Genomic DNA, 12,330 nt, shown 5'->3' with positions numbered 1-12,330 from the left:
AGAGCGAACCTCGTTGATGTCATCAAATAATCGCGTATTCACTGTTTCATTATCATTAAAACACTCTTACTTGCTATAAGTTATATAGTATTCAACATAAAAGACGTGCACCCTGACAATATACGTGTGCTCGTTCATAAATAGACACCTGACGATCGGTTCCACGGTGTCACCCTTAAATTCAAACCAATACGTTAAATAGCCATTTTACTAAACTTTATTTATTAATAGAAAGGCTATGCATTTGGGCTGTGCCCTGAGGTGACTTAGGTCATCTCCGCCGTCTGTCGTGAGGCATCTGTGGCTGTGCAAGTTGTAATCCAGAATTTGGCTGGAACGTGTGACTAGTAATTCCAGGGTAAGGGTAAATATCATTGTCGCCGCCGAGCTTGTCCTTCTTTTGCCCTGTCGCCTTTTTGGCTGTGTTTTTCCCCCTTCCCTCCTTTCACTACTCCCCCCTATCGCCCACTTGAACATCACCACATACACTCTGCATACCCCACACTCACTTAAATCCATCATCTCGTTATGGCATCGGCTCCTGGTCAGTTGCATTCATCTAACGTTGTCGGTGTTCATTACCGTGTCGGTAAGAAAATTGGTGAAGGTTCATTTGGTGTCATTTTCGAAGGTACGAATCTCCTCAATAATAGGCAAGTCGCTATAAAATTTGTACGTTCACAATCAATCAACCAATTCAATTAGTTCTGTGCTAATAATCATTAGGAACCTCGTAAGAGTGATGCACCACAGTTACGGGATGAATATCGAACATACAAGATCTTGGTAGGCTGTGTTGGAATCCCAAATGTCTATTATTTTGGCCAGGAGGGACTCCACAACATTCTAGTCATCGATTTACTTGGTCCTAGTCTTGAGGATTTGTTTGATTGGTGCGGTCGCAGATTTTCAATCAAGACAGTCGTCATGGTCGCTAAACAGATGATTACTCGTGTTCAGACCATTCACGAGAAGAACCTTATCTACAGAGATATCAAACCCGATAACTTCCTTATTGGTAGAGCTGGAACAAAGAATGCAAATCTGATTTATGTTGTTGATTTCGGTATGGCAAAACAATACCGTGACCCAAAAACAAAGCAACATATTCCTTATCGCGAGCGCAAAAGTCTTTCCGGTACTGCTCGTTACATGTCAATCAATACACATCTTGGTCGTGAACAATCTAGGCGAGATGACTTAGAGGCATTAGGTCATGTCTTTATGTATTTCCTCAGAGGCGGTTTGCCATGGCAGGGATTGAAGGCTGCCACAAACAAGCAGAAGTATGAGAAGATCGGCGAAAAGAAGCAGACAACGCAGATCAAGGACCTGTGTGATGGATTTCCTGAACAATTCGAGAAGTACCTGACCTATGTTCGTAACCTTGGATTTGAAGATACTCCTGACTATGACTACTTGCGTGATTTATTCACTCAGGCCTTGCGTTCAATTAACGAGGTTGAAGATGGTGACTACGATTGGATGAAGCTTAATGGCGGTAAGGGATGGGATGTCAGCAGTAAGCATTCCAATTCCCAGCATTTGCATTATTCTGCAAATGCAAACTACCACTCGTCGAACGACCCACGGCTCGCAACACCACGGCATTCGCAAGTCCAACTTACGGCAGCCCGGCTCAACCAAGCACAGCCTCCTCCTCCGTCACCTGTCGTCGTCCGACACGGAAGCAAAAGCAGACGTGGCCAGCAGTCACCTCAACAGCAGCCTTCTCAACAGCAAGCCTCAAATGGTCCGCGTGCGGAGAAGAAAACTTTTTGGGAGAAGTGCGGTATGTTTTGCTGCGGTGGTTAAAAGAAGCAAGTACACGTCTGATATCGCATGGGTTGTTAATATGGGTTAATTAGTGCATTTTATCATTCTTGTCTTTTGTGTAGGTTTACTAGATTTGTTGCTATAGTGGAAAAAAACAGTTTTTTTTTTGTATTGATTAGTATCAATTCTCTAATGTCTCGTTGTTTTTTGTTGTTTTCAAGTTGTGTGTTTTTGTCAATTTTGTTCTTTGCACTTACGGAGGCGCACGCATCAATGTCTTTATCGCGATGTTGTTTGGTTTGGAAAGGATGGTCAAGGTAATCCAGGACCTCACACTACTCTGATCAATAAAGTTATTACATTATAAACACCTATTCAAAATGCAAATATCGTTACAAACAAAAAAATCCAGTTGTCATAATGCGTAGCCATCTCATCTCTTGCGATTCCGTCCGAGCTCAGCTTGTATTTCACCGTACTCCTTCCACATCTGGTCCTCTCTTTGTTTCCGCACTCGTTCAACCTCCTCGATCCCGCCAGACTTCTTAAGCTTGCCTTCACCAACAAACTCCTCAAGCTCACGTTCAAATTCATCAACCCGGCTCTCGTTTGCTTTTTGCCGCAACCGCTCGGCGCGCTCAATCGCTTCAACCCTGCTCTCATGATTCGGGTTCAGTGCCCTGACTTCAGCCAGCACCGCGTCCTTTGCGTCTTCTGGCGCAGCGTTGCCGGCGAATGCCGGCGTGTGCACCCGGGATTTCGGGTTCTTGGATTGCTCCTCGGTGAACTGGCGGAGCAGGTCGAACGTCTCGCCGGAGTTCTTAAGATCTTCTTGTAAATCGAGCAAGAGATCCTCCTGCAACGTGAAAAATTGTTGCTCCTCAACAACATTGTCAAGCTCCTTCTCTAGAATTTTCTTCCACGTCGGCTTCTCCTTCTTGACATACGCCTGCATGCGTGCAAGTTCGTTCAGAGCAGATTCAAGATCTTTCGTCGTGCCGTCCAGTTCACGCGGTAACGGACGCACGCCTCGTAATGCAACGTCTTTTCTCAGCCCTTCAATCACGTCTTGTAAATCCTCGACTTTAGTTAGCAGCTCATCGGTATCCTTTGACAACAAGTCATGATATTTCTGCACAACAACGTTTCCAGACACGACGATGCTGGTCTGCGTCTTCGTGTTTGCCGCCTCAACCTTGGTCTTGACCTGGGCCAAACTCTCGTCCACGTCCTTGACGACTAACCCGTAAACTTGTCTCAATGCAGCCAACTCTTTGCGCAGAGCTGCGAGCTCGGCAAGATGGGCTTGGACGACAGCTTTGCGTTCAAACGAAGTTGAACGAAACCCGCCAGAATTTAAAGATGGCGTGCCAATCAGTGGCGACCGTACACTAGGCGATCGCAACTGAGCCGTCGGCGGTGGTGATGGTGGCGGTGGGGTTGCAAGCACTTTCTCGACCAACGTGGTAATTTGCTGTAGTTTTGACGCGCTCGTGTCCTGTGCTTCATTAATTTTTGAAATAACTTCGTTTTGAGAGCCTAAACTCGTCTGCAGCTCCTCGAATCGGTTCAACAACGCCGTCATGCTGTCCTCCAAACTCTTCTGCGCAACGTCCGGAACTTTCAAACTCACGAGCGATCCATCCTTCACATCCCCAATTGTAGACTCGTCAAGCTCGTACCTGATCTCGGTCTTAACGTCTTTGATTGTCAGATCCGCAAAGTTCTCAGGCCCGGGTGAGTAAGACAGCCGCTCGATAAACAGGAGTCTGATTGCTGCAATCGAGATTTCGGATTTCTTGAGCACAAGTTTCTTGATTTGCTTGCCATGTTCTAGAAATATCGCAATCTCAGGGTCGACTGGTTTAGGTTCAGGTTCAACAACAGACCGCACTTGATTGACTGGCGACGATTCATCAACGAGAACAACTTTGGGCTCTGCCAACGAATTAGAATCAACTTTCACTTCAACAACATCCGTCGGCTCATTGCTTTCTCCCAGATCTGACTTTGACTCGGGTACAGTTACAAGTTCAACTTCTTCCTTAACCGTTTGCCCTGAGTCGTGATTCGAACTCTGGCGCAATTTACTTGGATCTCCTCCATTGCTTAACGAATTCCCTCGCGACCTGGTATGATACTCTGTCGACGCAATACCGTATTTTGAAATCTGATATGCCGATATTCGTCGCGACGCTCTCCGTTCAGGCCCTTCACCTCTCTGTAACGCTGCCAAAGGGTCTCTTGCACTTGAGTGCAAATAATCATGCGAACCTGTCGGGCCCGGATGATACGGTTGCGGTGCCGGTAGTGGTGCATCGAAGTACTCCGGTGCCGATGAATTTACTTTTGAATTCGAAGTCGATATTGGGGCGCGCTGGGGTTGATATATACTCGGTGAATCTGCATACGTCTCTGCGAGGACATATCGGTCTCTTCCTGAGTTTGTGCTAGCGACAGACGCTGCTCGTGACAGTACAGAAAAGTCTGCTTTAGTGGGCGATGCGGACGATGTGTTACTCCGTCTTACAGGCGAGCGGTCTTTGTTATTTTGCTGCTGAGGTGGAGCAAAAGTCGGCATCGTAGATTGACTTGACACCATTCGCTTCATGGCGGCCTGCTTTTCCTTCAAGCCTTGAAGCATTTTAAGAATGATGTCTCGAACCGCTGGCAAATACATATCCAGACCTGCCTGAGACCGTTCTCTTGATAGTGTTGCTTCCAGGATTTCACGTAAATCGGTCGGAACGTCACCGAGATCACTTAATTCTCGTCATTACTTAGCTTCTGACAATAAAAACTCGTTATTACCTGACTTCCATTCCAATACTCCTAAATGCCCTACTTGTAATGTTGAACTCCTGGCCTAGCGTCACATACACATCAGACACATCAAACTCTGACCGGCTACCTTCAGCCCACAAAGCCAAACAGTCCAATAATTGTTTTGCTGCTGTCAATAGCTTTGAAACTGAACTCTCAATTGTACTAATCTAATCCTTACAGTCAGCCATTTTTGCTATTCTTTTAAAAGAGAAATCAACATACAGCGTTCTGTCGCCTCGTGCTCCCTGAACCAGACCGTTGGGAACCCGATACAGAAATCGATCCATTGGTCATGGCCTGTCTGCTCGAACTCCTTGGCGTCGTACTCGATAGCTGCGACGACATTGACGATGCAGAAGATGACGTAGTGAGCGGTGGCCTAGACTGATTCATGTCTGCCCTATACTGAGAGAACAGTTATGCGGCAATTAAACGCAAAGTTCACGCACAATTGATTCGGTCGCACAAAACTTCGGATTGTTGATCAGTAATTGAATCGTGTGAATTACTGTAGTCGCTGAAGTTACAAGGTCATTCTGCTCGTAAAGTTCAAAGACTTTTTACTTTTTTAAGGCTTCGTGAGCCGCAACTTGGCGCATAATGAAGAAAGGTCAAATACAAACAAATCTACTTGATTTTGATACACCGAAAACGCCAAATAACAAAAGAAACATTAAATATTCCTGACCCTTCATGAATTGTTTGTACAGCTCCGTCTTCATCAAATTGCAGCCGACGAAGTCCCCGCCTTCTGCGCCTGCTCAATCTTAACCTCTGCCTCCAACTTATCCGCCTGCTTCTTGGTCTCAAGCAGTACGTTGATTGCCTGTTGCAACTGTTCGTATCGCTCGCATACTTTAGCAGTCGGCATTGGCAGCTTCGTGGCAATTCCTAACTCACTCAGCACAGATGAAATTTTGGCCTGTACTGTAGGCTTCATAATGCCAACCTTGGACGATCGTAAAAACACACCAGGTGTAAGCTTGTCATGGAATGAGACTCCGTAATATGGCTCTTCACCGGGAGGTACGCGCCTCGCGACCTTCTTGGCTGTAGCATTCTGAATCAACTCCGCCTTGGAAACAGCAGGAGTCTGCGACTGAACGCTTGATCCACGCGCGGCTTGTCCTGCGGCGAGCTTGTGTCCGTGAGCATGTGCGCTAGCTTGTGCAGCCACTGTCACCGCTGCCTGACCATTTGCACCCATAGGCGCAGCTGATCCTGGCCGTTGACCAGCTTGAGCTGCACCCGTTGCTCCTTCTGGCATGTACTTCCGTCTTCTATTCTTGTCTGAGGCGAGAATGTTTGCAGCAAGTTGTGATAAACCTTGACTAGTTTGGAACTGTGCAAATGACTGTGATGTCTGTGGGGATTCCAGTAGATGCAGTAGTTCTTTCCGCTCTTGCACCAATTTCTTTGAAGATTCTTGCAGTTTGCGGTACTCAAGAATTAGTCGTTCTTCCTCTGCAATCTCTGCTGGAGACCGACTCAGTAGTTTTTCCAAGTACTGCTTCCGCATAATTTCCTTTTCTTTATTAAAGTTCATTGAATTGTATACTTCCTGCTCACGCGCATTCCAGCTGGTGTTTGCAGATTCACGTCGTAATTCCATCAACTTTCTACAACAATTGTAATACCGCTCTTTCAAATCCTCCAATGTTCTGATTGAAGGTGGCTCATCTTCCTCATGCTGATACTCATATCTATCTTGCACAACCAGCCATCGGAGGTCATATTCCCTGCACATATCAAACAGGTACTTGGTCTCTTGTGGTGTCCAACCTCCATCTGCCAACACTTTATTATATTCATCATCTGTATAAGTCGGCACATCTATTGGACGATTAAACTTCACGAACGCGTATTCATCTGGACATTATTAACATTAATTTCCACACTGCAACAAAGTAACTGCGTACCATCAGTCGGTGTCCCTCTTACCCAATGAGAAAACTCCAATCCATCTGATCGTGCTTGATTTTTGAATTTTGCCCACACCCTGAACTTGTTAGCAATTCGCGCCTTGATCAGCTCCAACAGCACAACAATCAGCTTTCAATATATTTATCAAATATCCAGCAATTTGAGACCAATTGGATTAAATCAAATAAGCATTGACATACCATGGTGATGGCTTCTGCATCCAATTCGGTTTCTCTTTAAATTTATTCTCAATGACCGTCACAGCCGGCGTATTTTCGCCTAGTAAATTATGAAGTTCACGATGAATTCCATCTATTAAAATCAGTACAAAATTCATGATAAATCGCATGTTTTCAGTCTTATCGTACCCAACTTCTTGCCATCCGTCTTTTGCCTCTTTAAAGGTGGCTGCCGACTAGAAGGGGACGCCTGCTGACTGGGCAAGTCCAGCATGTCACGAATATCTGCAGAAGACATCCTCAATCAATGAAAACGTGATGATTTTTGTCTCTTTTCGACTGGTGATGACTCGGCACTCGCAGCAGTGAGAATTTTCATCGCCCGATTCGGCAATGTGTATTAGGGTTTGTGTGTTCTGTTTGTTTACATTTTGGATTCTGCGCGTTGACAAAACACAACAACTTTGTTCATACGCAATACAATAGTAACAATGGCGTCAGTAACATCAATAACTGCGGGTGTAGACTCGCTTTATGTTGATTCTGGAGTTGGCAAGTCTGACAGATCAAGCGCGACAACACTGCCGGACTTTGTGTTTGATTTCGACAACCTCAGACGCAAGATGGACTCGTTTCAGTCCAAGTTTGATCAGTACATTGCTACAGACCGGAAGCGAATTTTATCAGATAGAAATAAATTTGAGAAGGAGATTGCTGAAGCTAAAGGTGTGTACTCAATTCGTTAGATATGGTAAAAACTAACTGTTGTAGAGCAAGAACAGCATATGTTAAACCAAATTGAATATTACAAAGAGAAGGAACAGGAAGTTGCACACGAAAATGCTAGAGAAACCGAAGAAGTGCAAGAAACTGAGCAGTCAATTACTGAATTCACAAAAAAGAAGCAGGAATTGTCAGTCTTGCGTGATGCTGTCGTTCGACAAATCTCAGAAACTCAGCAATTGCTCGAAAAGAAGCGCGAAGGTATGCTTTGGACTGTACAGGTTTATTGTGAATTGGTTTAACATAACTTAGAACGAGCACAAGAGCGCTCAAAATTGCTCGTCCAGTCTTCTCAAAACGCACCGGAACTTCAGTTTTGGGAGCAAAACCTCGGTCTCAGATTCGAAGGCGTTCAAGACGACTACCTCAAAGCGATTTTCTGGCTCTTATGCGAAAGCAACTGGGACAAGGAGTATCAAGTTGTGATTGATTTGACTTCTCGTGACTACGAAATCAGCAATTGCGAGCCCGCGTTGCCTAGATCGGTTCTGGACGACATCACGGCGCGACTGAATGAATCAAGAGATTTTGGAAGGTTCTTAAAAGAAATCCGTAACGCTTTTAAAGATAGTAGTTTATGATTGGGCCTCTGGAGTTTTGATAGTTTAATGGTTTAATATAGGTACAATACATTTCCGTCGCAACGTCACTTTCTACTTTTATACATTACATCATTCGGTGTCCATCTCTCGATCAAGATTCATAAGCTCCTCATTCACATCCACAACACTGCGAGCGTAATTCCCCGCGCCCGCCGCGCCGGCAGACACAAAACAGAGCTTTGCGATACTAAGCTGCAACAGCTTGTTGTCAACCGTATCCTCCATCTTGCTTGCCACGGCTTGCAGCTTCGTGCCGGCAGCAGCAAAATCCCCAGTCTGAATGTCGTGGATCCATGCCATCCGGTCGTACTTGCCCGAGCTCAAAAATTGTTTCAAGTACGTATGGTACGACGGAAACGAGACAAACAGTTCGGTCGTGTATCCATTGTCAATGTAGAACTGGTACAACACCGACGCAAACTCGTAGCCATACGTGTCAAAGTAATTCTTGACTCGCTGTGCCAGCACCTCCTGCGACTGACGACTGCTATCGTCGTCATATCGGTCGTACTGCGCCTTCTCTTCTCGGCACATCTCCGCCAGCGTTCTAAAATCGCGATACTTCTCGCCAAGCTGAAATGCCTTCTCGCCGTGGCCAAACGCAAGCAATGGTTTGAGCCAGTACCCGCGCTGTTCGGCATACATAACTTTCACACTTTCTGCGTCGACATGAAGGTTCTCGTTCGAAGCACAGTAACCTATACGCTCGTCATACGCTCGACAAATGCTCTCGGCTAGTTCATCCAACTGATCGCACAACGCACGCAAGTCATAGTCAACCTCTGTCTCACCTTTGTCGCTCAGCTCCCACAGTTCGGAACACAGACCTTTAGTGAGTTGATACTGCTTTTCAAGTGAGTCTATTATTCCCATTGTCGCCGTCCACGGATCTGTGTGACCCCACTGATCTACCGCAAGCTGGAAAACTTGCTGCTTGTAGTGAGTCCGTATAAAGTATGCAGACGAACTGAGAATAGAAATAAGCATTTCATTGGCTTCCTTGACGTGCATTATCATGATCTGTCGATGCCCTCTCGCCGTCTGCGCACGAATAATGCTTTTTTTTGAAAAGTTAATTACAAACTCGCCAATACGATCAATCTCTTTTGTAAAAAACTGCTCAACATGGTCTGTCCCGTTCGTCATTTCTGAAATGACCTCCACAATCATCTTACTTCGAGATTCAACGTTCGCAGGTGAAAACCATAGTTTCCACACATTCTGTGCTGCCTGACACTGTTCCAACTTCTGCAATGTCTGAACACGGCAATCGACTGATAACAATGGAAAAATTGGACTCAAATGTTCAGCCAAATGGCCAAGTGACTGGCATCGCCAGATTAAACTCTCAACAATGTCGTCACTCTGTATAGAGTAAGGCGAAGCTAACGATGTTAAGATACATCTCAGCTAAAAGAAACATAACTTACTTGCGTTGATCGTTTCATCACTAACAATGCTAATAGCAGACTCAATATCATTCACGCTATAGCCAACTTCACGTTGCTCAAAGTTTAGCGGAGTCTAGAAGTCAGTCAGAAATAGTGTTAACTTCTCCCATTATACAAACCTCATCAATATATCCGTAATAAACGGCTTGTTCCAATCTGCTTTTAATCACGTCTGCGTTCGAGTGTGTTGTCGAAACCGAGCGTTCGTCTTCAAATCGTTCAATCCTAACGATTCCAGCGCCGCGTGCAATCACTACTACACCAGCGTGTCGCGAAACCTGATTGCTCACCTGCTTCATATGCTCAATGCCAGCAGTCAGTACGCTGACTGAATCCTTAAACTCGACCACATCTTCCCACCGGTAAGCCAGTCCGTCTCTAAATTTTTGGCGAACGGTGTCAACCATAATGACAGCATTTGAAAGAACAATGAATGCCGTGACACCGGGTAGAGGTAAGTACAACTTTGGATTCAAACCAGATTTTTTAAAATAACACGTGATCCGGTGAGCAGTTTCGACACGCATATCTGCCGGATCCAAGTTGACTGTGAAGAGCACATAAAAGGTTTGTTCGCCATGATCTGATTCATCATACGTGAATGATGCCAAGATCAAAATTGCCTTGTTGGTCGAATCCGCATTCTTGTCTCCAGGCAAAAGTTCAATATCATGAACCTGAAACGTTTTCTCACATTGAGGATAGACCTCTATAATAGCACGAATTAGCAAGTCTCGAAGATCCATCTCAAAAAGTAATCTGTAGTCACCGCTTCTCGAGCAGTGCCACATGGTCACACCGCCTCTGATGTTGGCTGTAATTGCAACTCTCTCCCCACGACCTAAAAGTTCTCCGGGTTTGATTGCAATGATATCTCTTCTTGTTGCACTAACTTTGAGTGCACCTGTCAAGTTTGCCCAAATGCCCGTTCCTGATCCGCGCATGACAGTGCAAGTAACACCAGGTCGACCCGCAGAATCGTGTAACAATACTAATACAAACCTTCCAGAACTTGTAGCAGCAATCACACCAACCGGTTCAATGTTTTGAAGATAATCCAGCACTTCTCCTTGGTATAGTCCAATGTTTGCTTCGACACCTTTCTTACGATGCAATAACCCTTCAGCAATAGCACCACCGACATCTTCCCAATACATTAAGTTTCCAGTATGTGGATGTACAATCACCAGACCAGCCTCTGTACTGCCAGCAGCTGGCGAGACCAATACGCCGAGAGGCGGTATTCCAGTAGCATTTGATATTGGAAAAGATATAGTAGCAGGAAGCTGATCAGGAGAAATGTATCGCCAGACATAAGCAAATGTTGACGTTAAGATCAGAGCTGAAGCCGAAGTAGAGTCCACAGAGCCATTAAATGCTTGTTCTAAGTAGTATGATTAGAGCAGAATATTTGACATAATTCAACCGATCTATACCTTGTGGAGATCGCAGAATATTTGGCAAAGCCGGAAGTCTTAAAACGCAGTATTTCGAATTTTTAGTGAATTCAATTGCACTTTCTTTTGCTCTAGCGCTATACTGAGAATCGCTTTGTTGATTTAACAAAAGTCCTCTTTCCAAACCACTTAAAGAAGGACCAGCAGATTCGTCTAGTAGTCTGACTAAAGCACCATTTGAAACCTGACGACTTCCCTGCCGAGTTCTCAGTCTAGAAGATCTTCTTGTAGCCATAAATATCTTTAAATGACAATAAGTCGTTTGCACGTTGACCTAAAACCGAGCTATTGTTTTGCTGCGGCGCTGATGATGAACATGGAACGGAGCGCGCCGTGAAAGGCTACTAAGATCCATTTTTGGTGATTTAAGATACCGAATTGTAGCAGACTACGGCAGAATATACATTATAAAAAGGAATTGACCGGTCTTAATTGTGTTTACGACGCAATTGACTGTACTTCTACGTTTAAAGCACTCAAAGGCAACAAATTTTTCAGATTCAGCAGGTACAAATTACAGAGTTTTACAAGTAGTGGATATAATGGCTTCATTATCACCAAATAGGGACTCACCAGAGAATCAAGACAACGGAATGGCAAACATTCTTGACATGCTGGAGACTGACAATGGAGAAGTGGGAGACAGTAGTGAGCAGGCTGACGTGTTCAATGCTGACTACGAAGTCAAAGAACAGGATAAATGGTTGCCAATAGCAAATGGTAAGATGTTTTGCTAGAGGATTGAGTGAGTGAGAAGTTAATTGAGATTAACAGTTGCTCGTATAATGAAACTGGCACTACCAGATAATGCAAAAATATCAAAGGAGGCAAAGGAGTGTATGCAGGAATGTGTGAGCGAGTTTATCTCTTTTATAACAAGTGAAGGTTAATTCTTGTCTGCTTGGTGAGAATAATTGCTAACATAACGTGTTAGCATCTGAGAAATGCTCAGCTGAGAAACGAAAGACTGTTAATGGCGAAGACATTTTGTTTGCCATGACTTCGTTAGGTTTCGAGAACTACTCGGAGACATTGAAGATTTATCTAGCGAAATATAGAGAGGTGTGTTATGTTACTCTGATTTATTCAGGTGAGCTTACTAATGATTTAGTTCATTGCTCAACGATCTATGACTAAGTAAATCTATGACCTACTACATTAGCAGCAACTTGTCCGCCAAAAAAAAACTGTACTATTATTACTGGGTTGTCTGGGTTTAGAAATGATGTGTATGCTACTATATTTAATGCAAATGATCTTGTGAATTGTGTATTGTGCTTGAAGATGCTCAGATAGCTGTCCCTGTCCGGTATGATGATGCCCTAACCCGCAA

General features: G+C 44.6%; 6 protein-coding genes across 6 annotated transcripts; 3 read left to right on the top strand and 3 right to left on the bottom strand.

The window, feature by feature from the left end:
* The first annotated feature begins 439 nt into the window (after nucleotides 1-439).
* Nucleotides 440-2,167, top strand: V1512DRAFT_240151 (kinase-like domain-containing protein). The gene is made up of 2 exons (XM_066914221.1): nucleotides 440-672; nucleotides 727-2,167. Exons 1-2 carry the CDS (start codon nucleotides 529-531, stop codon nucleotides 1,813-1,815), a joined length of 1,233 nt encoding a protein of 410 aa, XP_066771011.1. The 5' UTR covers nucleotides 440-528; the 3' UTR covers nucleotides 1,816-2,167.
* Nucleotides 2,116-5,143, bottom strand: V1512DRAFT_287015 (actin interacting protein 3-domain-containing protein). Its single transcript, XM_066918101.1, has 3 exons — nucleotides 4,825-5,143; nucleotides 4,588-4,769; nucleotides 2,116-4,538 (listed from the first exon to the last, which is right to left on the bottom strand). Exons 1-3 carry the CDS (start codon nucleotides 4,993-4,995, stop codon nucleotides 2,210-2,212), a joined length of 2,682 nt encoding a protein of 893 aa, XP_066771010.1. The 5' UTR covers nucleotides 4,996-5,143; the 3' UTR covers nucleotides 2,116-2,209.
* Nucleotides 5,144-5,175: 32 nt separating this feature from the next.
* V1512DRAFT_264282 (uncharacterized protein) lies at nucleotides 5,176-7,061 on the bottom strand. Its single transcript, XM_066916663.1, has 4 exons — nucleotides 6,894-7,061; nucleotides 6,726-6,837; nucleotides 6,522-6,601; nucleotides 5,176-6,471 (listed from the first exon to the last, which is right to left on the bottom strand). The coding sequence occupies exons 1-4, from the start codon at nucleotides 7,000-7,002 to the stop codon at nucleotides 5,324-5,326; spliced, it is 1,449 nt and encodes a 482-aa protein (XP_066771009.1). The 5' UTR covers nucleotides 7,003-7,061; the 3' UTR covers nucleotides 5,176-5,323.
* Nucleotides 7,060-8,463, top strand: V1512DRAFT_226749 (chromosome segregation protein Spc25-domain-containing protein). Its single transcript, XM_066913856.1, has 3 exons — nucleotides 7,060-7,430; nucleotides 7,476-7,688; nucleotides 7,740-8,463. Exons 1-3 carry the CDS (start codon nucleotides 7,196-7,198, stop codon nucleotides 8,066-8,068), a joined length of 777 nt encoding a protein of 258 aa, XP_066771008.1. The 5' UTR covers nucleotides 7,060-7,195; the 3' UTR covers nucleotides 8,069-8,463.
* On the bottom strand, nucleotides 8,085-11,265 carry V1512DRAFT_276722 (Non-repetitive/WGA-negative nucleoporin C-terminal-domain-containing protein). Its single transcript, XM_066917878.1, has 4 exons — nucleotides 10,977-11,265; nucleotides 9,660-10,924; nucleotides 9,520-9,613; nucleotides 8,085-9,474 (listed from the first exon to the last, which is right to left on the bottom strand). The coding sequence occupies exons 1-4, from the start codon at nucleotides 11,230-11,232 to the stop codon at nucleotides 8,159-8,161; spliced, it is 2,931 nt and encodes a 976-aa protein (XP_066771007.1). The 5' UTR covers nucleotides 11,233-11,265; the 3' UTR covers nucleotides 8,085-8,158.
* V1512DRAFT_264278 (histone-fold-containing protein) lies at nucleotides 11,239-12,262 on the top strand (the record flags this gene model as incomplete). Its single annotated transcript, XM_066916662.1, has 4 exons — nucleotides 11,239-11,717; nucleotides 11,772-11,882; nucleotides 11,932-12,059; nucleotides 12,109-12,262. Coding segments are annotated over exons 1-4 (443 nt in total), but the record flags the coding sequence as incomplete, so codon positions are not given.
* Between the last annotated feature and the right edge of the window lie 68 nt (nucleotides 12,263-12,330).

This window comes from Lipomyces arxii (assembly GCF_038497795.1).
Source record: "Lipomyces arxii strain Phaff 12-163 unplaced genomic scaffold V1512scaffold_10, whole genome shotgun sequence".
Lineage (NCBI taxonomy): Eukaryota > Fungi > Ascomycota > Lipomycetes > Lipomycetales > Lipomycetaceae > Lipomyces > Lipomyces arxii.
Note: the sequence above shows the minus strand (reverse complement) of the source record. Positions and strands in the feature narration are given on the sequence as shown.

Coding starts and splice junctions, on each gene's coding strand:
- V1512DRAFT_276722 (XM_066917878.1), bottom strand. CDS start 11,232: ATGGCTACAAGAAGATCTTCTAGACTGAGAACTCGGCAGGGAAGTCGT. Junction 9,614..9,659: donor ATTACGGATATATTGATGAG/GTTTGTATAATG, acceptor ACTGACTTCTAG/ACTCCGCTAAACTTTGAGCA. Junction 9,475..9,519: donor TGATGAAACGATCAACGCAA/GTAAGTTATGTT, acceptor TAACATCGTTAG/CTTCGCCTTACTCTATACAG.
- V1512DRAFT_287015 (XM_066918101.1), bottom strand. CDS start 4,995: ATGAATCAGTCTAGGCCACCGCTCACTACGTCATCTTCTGCATCGTCA. Junction 4,770..4,824: donor GCACGAGGCGACAGAACGCT/GTATGTTGATTT, acceptor TGTAAGGATTAG/ATTAGTACAATTGAGAGTTC. Junction 4,539..4,587: donor AGTATTGGAATGGAAGTCAG/GTAATAACGAGT, acceptor ACGAGAATTAAG/TGATCTCGGTGACGTTCCGA.
- V1512DRAFT_240151 (XM_066914221.1), top strand. CDS start 529: ATGGCATCGGCTCCTGGTCAGTTGCATTCATCTAACGTTGTCGGTGTT. Junction 673..726: donor GGCAAGTCGCTATAAAATTT/GTACGTTCACAA, acceptor AATAATCATTAG/GAACCTCGTAAGAGTGATGC.
- V1512DRAFT_226749 (XM_066913856.1), top strand. CDS start 7,196: ATGGCGTCAGTAACATCAATAACTGCGGGTGTAGACTCGCTTTATGTT. Junction 7,431..7,475: donor GGAGATTGCTGAAGCTAAAG/GTGTGTACTCAA, acceptor TAACTGTTGTAG/AGCAAGAACAGCATATGTTA. Junction 7,689..7,739: donor GCTCGAAAAGAAGCGCGAAG/GTATGCTTTGGA, acceptor AACATAACTTAG/AACGAGCACAAGAGCGCTCA.
- V1512DRAFT_264282 (XM_066916663.1), bottom strand. CDS start 7,002: ATGTCTTCTGCAGATATTCGTGACATGCTGGACTTGCCCAGTCAGCAG. Junction 6,838..6,893: donor GACGGATGGCAAGAAGTTGG/GTACGATAAGAC, acceptor TGATTTTAATAG/ATGGAATTCATCGTGAACTT. Junction 6,602..6,725: donor ATGCAGAAGCCATCACCATG/GTATGTCAATGC, acceptor TAACAAGTTCAG/GGTGTGGGCAAAATTCAAAA.